This window comes from Lepidochelys kempii, chromosome 3 (assembly GCF_965140285.1).
Source record: "Lepidochelys kempii isolate rLepKem1 chromosome 3, rLepKem1.hap1, whole genome shotgun sequence".
Lineage (NCBI taxonomy): Eukaryota > Metazoa > Chordata > Testudines > Cheloniidae > Lepidochelys > Lepidochelys kempii.
In genome coordinates this window covers 14,985,732-14,991,905 of record NC_136382.1, presented here as the reverse complement: position 1 = coordinate 14,991,905, position 6,174 = coordinate 14,985,732, and the positions used below count along the sequence as shown (strand labels likewise).

The 6,174-nt window shown below is 42.1% G+C and overlaps 1 protein-coding gene across 1 annotated transcript in view; it reads right to left on the bottom strand.

The window, feature by feature from the left end:
* Positions 1–812: 812 nt before the first annotated feature.
* The window catches only part of CDC5L (cell division cycle 5 like), a 49,291-nt gene continuing 43,929 nt past the window's right edge, over positions 813–6,174 (bottom strand). Inside the window, exon 16 of the mRNA XM_073335763.2 lies at positions 813–3,640. Within this exon, the coding sequence (XP_073191864.1) occupies positions 3,536–3,640 (105 nt within the window). The 3' untranslated portion in view covers positions 813–3,535. The remainder of the gene's footprint in view (positions 3,641–6,174) is intronic.

Here is a 6,174-nt window from a genome sequence, read left to right as displayed (position 1 = left end):
GCAGATTAGATTACATGACCCTTGTGGTCCCATCTAACCCTGTGGTTCTATGATTCCAAGAGAGATGTGGGGCTTAGCACACATCCCTCTGGGCAGTGTCTCCTAACGGCTAGCTTAAGCAGCCCCCTGCCTAGAGTGGTGGCTTTGTGGACCACAGTCTAAGGCACCTAGCTCTCCCCGTCCAGTGCCCAGACACCTATCTCAGGCTTGTTGGGATCACAGTCGTGTTCCTGTGATTTTCTAGGCACCTCAAAAATTAGGTGCCATGACACGCAGTGGTGCGACACCCAAGACCCTTTGTGGATCTGGGCCCAAAAGACAGGGAAAACAGTGAAACTGACTATACACAAAGTGCTGTCAAGGCAGGAAGCAAACAACTGAGAAAACTGAATAAGATTTCTGCAAACTTCTTTCAAATGCAATAACCTCAGATATGAATAACTGCAGCAGGTACACACATTTCAGAGAGAAATGTGACTTTTCATGATGACTCTGTCCTTTAACTTGCCATCACAGAGCATACGGTCAGAGGCAGAAGGTTTGAGTACCTACTTGGCATGGAACTGTCAAGAAGAAATGCAGGAAACCTCAAAGACTCTGTTGCTTTCCTCAACAAGAAAGGGAAGAATCCCAACTGTGGTTGTGGTAAACCTAAAAGGGGTTTTGTTAAAATCTCCAGCTACTATACAACCACAAGAACTGCTGTATAACACACGATACGCATTACAAGATTTTCCTTTTATATATACACACCAAGGTTAAAATAACCAAAATGCAAGACTGATCATTATTTTCTTTATTCTTTAAAGACACTTTCTTTGATGCAGTTAAAAACAAAACACACACACACAAAAGTAAAGAAAATAATTTGACCTGTGTTAATACTTATGATGAGATCCCCACTCTAATGAATCTGTTATTGAAGAAAGAAAGATTTTGAAGGGCTGCTAATCCTCTCATCAATAATCAGTGGAGTCAGATACGGACTACTGATGCTTTTCCAAATTGCCCAATCCAGCAGTGAAAATGATGGCCACTGCTGATGCTTTAAACAGAAATCTGCACACCTAAGATCTTCATGCTGCCCTCCAAGGTTCTTCCCATAAGGGCTGCAATGTAATGGGCATGCTGTAATCAAGTAAATGTAGGATTTAAAATTACAGTAGAACCTCCGAGTTATGAACTGACCAGTCAACCACATACCTCATCGGGAAACGGAAGGAGGCAATCACAGGCAGCAGCAGAGACAAAACAAAACAAAAAAGCACATACAGTACAGCACTATGTTAAATGTAAATGACTAAAAAAATTAAGGGAAAGTTTAAAGAAAGATTTGACAAGGTTCGGAAACTGTTTCTGTGCTCGTTTCATTTAAATTAAGATGGTTAAAAGCAGCATTTTTCTTCTGCATAGTAAAGTTTCAAAGCTGTATTAAGTCAATGTTCAGTTGTAAACTTTTGAAAGAACAACCCTAACGTTTTGTTCAGAGTTACAAACATTTCGGTGTTATGAACAACCTCCATTCCCGAGGTGTTTGTAATTCTGAAATTCTTCTATATACACATTAGCACAGAGAACCTGCATGATCACACAGCAGTCTAATGGGGCTTTTCAGTGCTATCAATTAAATTAAAAAAGTCAGTTGTTTGTGGAGTACATGAACAAAAGAGCAAACAATTTTTTTTAAATCAGCAGGTGTAGATAACTTGCATCCAAGACTTTTAAAAGAGCTGGCTGAGGGGCTCCCTGGACTGTTAATGTTGATGTTCAATAAGTCTTGGAACACCAGGGAAGTTCCAGAAGTTGGAAGAAAGGTAATGCTGTGCAAATAGTTAAAAAGGGTAAAGAGGAGGACCTGAGTAATTACAGGCCTCTCACTCTGATACAGATCTCAGGTGAGATGATGGAGCACCTTTTACAGGAATTCGATTAATAAAGAATTAAAGGAGGATAATATAATTAATGCCAATCAACGTGGGTTTATGGAAAATAGGTTCTGTCTAATCGGACAGCTTTTTTTGATGAGATTACCTGAAGCAGAAAAAAAAAGGGAAAAGGAACAAGGGATGTAGTTAAAAAATGTTAGAAAACAATATGAAAGTAACACTAAAAAACCCACGGGCATATACATAATAGTAAAACCCAAATCTTCATCGTCTCAGATTAGCCAGAACAACAAAGAGAAAAAGATTTGGGATGGGATTCTGAGAAGTTGCTTGGTGTGTTAGGAACACAAGTCCCACCCTTATGATTTATAGGGAGAGTGTTAAGGTCAGAAGGTTAGTAGCGCAAAAACAGAGGGTGCGATTCTGTGCTGAGCGTCTAAGAGGCGCAGTACAAAACTCGCAGCCCAGGAGAAGGAGGGCTAAGGTGGTTTCAGTAGTCCTGTCCAGGATCTCCATAGCACTGTGTGCTGTGACCACGGCCCAGTTATACCCTCCTGCCCTCAACATGCAATCTATAGCTTGTGAGGGGGCCTTACAAAGCAGCCTGTGGCTGCCTTCCTCAGGTTCTTCCCTAGCTGGATCAAGTGCTTTTAGTACCCCTTTATGCTACTCTGGCCCTTTCACCCAGTTTATGGGGCCAAAATGTGGGTTAGGATCTCATCCAATAAATTAATTGTCAGCTAAACTAAGAGGAGATATACTATTACAGTAGGAATTTCAGAAGTGCTCAGAGCTGGCCTAATTCCGTTCCCCCTGAATTCAGAGGTAAAATTCCCATTGGTGTTGATGGGAGCAGCTAGGCTAATGCTGAGTGCTTTTGAAAAAAAACACCCTATTCCTCCATGGGAAAGGTAAAGCTAATCTTATTTCTTCAATCCTTTTATGTATCCATATGACCACTGGATATCCAGATGTTAAAAAAGAGCATTGAGTGACAGATGCATAAAATAATTGGGAGTCTTTAGTTTTAGCTGGCTTGCCTGCAATAGCAGGGAACTGGACTGGATAACCCAGGAGGTCCCTTCCAATCCTATGTATATGTCCCCTACTTATACTACACATATGTCCTTACCGATAACATAGCTCTTAATTGTTTGACAGTAAAGTAAAAGAAAGGCTCTCTCATTAGCATGAAACAGATATTTCCTTTTCTTTTTCTCAAGATTCCATTCCAAGTGAGAGACAAACATTTCTTTTTATATATTTCTTTACATTCCAGGTTTATTCAAGAGACATTATTCACAAGCACATATGCTGCAGGTATATGTTTGGTAGATCTTAAGAACGGTAAGACACTAGGAGCATGAATCAGCAATAACCCTAGCAAACAACATGGCTAAAAAAATCCCAGTGTGATTTCTTCTTTTAATATCAAAGTCCTGGATGTTTAAATCCAAATCTCCAATACTGAACCAAGCCGTTCACACCTAGAACATTTGGTACAATGACAGTCCATTTACAAAAAACACAAGATGCAAAGAGTTGCAAATTTACCTATGCTTGATTTCTGACACATGGATGGCAAGATGCAGGAGAAGTATCCGTGCATTTGAAAAATGTGACATCGAACAACCAAGTAATTTTGTGCTTCAATATTTTGATTGAAAAGTCTCCTTATCCAGCATAAAGTCTGCGAATCTCTGCTGGAGCTCCTTCTCTCGCTCTTGCTGCCGCTGCACGTCTTCTTTTAGACACTAACAGGAAAACAAAATGTAACAACTGGTTAGTTCACCACAATTTACACTATATCACACTGAGTTAGCATGGGTTGTATTTTTCCTTGAGACCAAAGAGTGTTGTCTGAGATAGAAATGCTATTTGATTGGTTTAGAAACACAGGAATTGTTATCCTGGATCAGAGCTGTGGTCCATCTAGTCCAGTGTCCTGTCTCAGAGTGGCCAGTCCCAGCTGTTGCAGCGGAAGTGCGAGTAGCCTTACGCAGGTATGGGAAGATGTGCTCCCCACATTAGGTCTCCTCCTAATCCCTGGTTAAATTAGTTTAAAATCCCATGTCTTAGATTTAATGTCTCTTCCAAAATCTGTTTGTATTAGTTATATTTAGCTTTTTAACTCTTGCCAAGTTTTTGGCCTCAATGACATCCTGTGCCAAAGGAGTTCCACAGTTCAGTTACATTGCATGAAAAAGGATTTCATTTTATTGCCTTTGCCAGTTATAACTAGAGCCGACCGGAGGATGATGACAATTTTATTTTGCGGCAATTTTCAAGGTTACAAAGTTTGCTTTCACTCCGCACTGGAGCAAGTTCAGAGTGATCAGGCTTTGTGTACACTTAAAATGCTACGCGGCTCTAGCCCTTCAGTGGAGGCACTCACTCGTGACGGGAGGGCTTCTCATATCGCTGTAATTAATCCACCTCCCCAAGAGGCAGTAGATAGGTGGACAGAAGAATTCTTCTATTGACCTAGGGGTAGGGTCTATACTGGGAGTTAGATCAGCATAGCTACATCCTTCAAGGGCGTGGATTTTTTCACACACCTGAGAGACGTAGCAACGCTGATGTAAATTTTCAGTGTAGACCAGCCCTGGGGTGAAAACAGCTCTGAATCAGGCACAGCAGGGTCTTCCGCATCCCAGACCGTGCCAGAACCACTGAGCTATAGAGATTGCCCGTCTCTCTCTAAAGCTTCATCAAAACTGATATGTCTCCACAAAACCATTTTGGCTTTGACAAAATAGCAGATTCCTGACTTACTAGCTCTTGTATTAACCTAATGACACAATTTTAAAGACCAGCCATTCTTATTCTGATTAACAAAAACTCTTCACAATTTTCCTGTGTGCACTATTAATTACAGTTTCCAACTCAAATTATAATTTAATACCAGTGGCTCCCAACCTATTGGCATACGACTTTGGTTTACCTGATTAAGATCCTGGCTGTAATGTCTCATGGCTGCCATCTCCCATTTGGTTGTGTACACTGCAGTCCACAATGAGAGCGGAGCTGCTGAAAAAACTCTAGCACACGCTACTGCCTAGAGCAGCGTTTCTAAAATGCGGCCACCGTGGCTGCATGTGGCCACTAGTGGATTTTAAAAGCTTCTAAAGCAGGGGCAGGGACTGGGAGTGGGGAGCAAAGCAGCAGCCCCTCCCTGCAGTGCCCAGCTGTTGCTCCTGAATAGCTGTTACCAAGGGCAGTGAGATGTGCTGCCTTGGTGTTTACACTGGCACCGCCAGCAGGGATCAGCGCCCTGCATGGTGCAGCCTCCTTGGAGATGAGTGGGGCCAATATGCTTGGCACCGGAGGCGGATCTTGTCAGTGGAGGCGGCTGCAGTGTTCGCTGGCCAGGGCATGTGGCGCCTGGGACTCCGTAGGTGGCCAGTGAGTCCCTGACCCACCTTCCCTGGGGAGGGCTCTCGATGAAGGGCCTTGGGAGGCAGGGACAGAGAGATGGGTTTGTCAGAGGAGCCACCAGCAAGAGTTGGTGGCTGGACTCTGAGGCCACCAAAAATTTTGTTGTGAGAACCCCTGCACTAGCATGTTCACAACTGAATGACTATGACCAGCTTTGGGTTCAGAGCAGATTCATTCAAGGAGGGGCACACAGAGCACTAGTCACCTGACCTACTAATATATGTAACAATCTCTCTCTCGGAAATCAAAATCTGGCCATTTAAGAGCAGCAGAAAAATAATATACTTAAATATACTAATAATATACGAAAAAATAATGATACGTTTGAACCACAGGGCATACACTGTTCAATAAAACAGTGACGCATTTAGGACGGCAAGGCAGTGTACTCCAAAGATTTTGGATAAAATAATATGGGAAAAAGTGCAGGGAGTTGGCAGTTTCTTACATGAAATTCCCTACATAGGCATGTAAATACAGTTCTTGTAAATTGCCTTAAGTGAGACTGCTGATGATACTTAACAAAACAGGGACAATTAGTGAACAATCAGCACCAGGTTTTTAAAGCATGCTGTAGAAAAGTAACTGCACAGAAGGGTGATGTATGGGTGATGTTCCACATTTCCTTCCCCCGAATGACTTCCAGATAGTTTGCTTTGTTGTAAAACAAAAACAAGGTCTTTCTAATTGCCAACACTGCACACACAGCTTGGTACCTGAAAATGAAAGTGGCTTCTTCCCACTTCATATATCTTCTCCTACCATAAGCACTTGGAATTAAACCTAACTGTAATTTTTTTTTTTAAATACAAGAGGGAGAAGAGAATACAGCTGCTGTTCTGTAGTCACC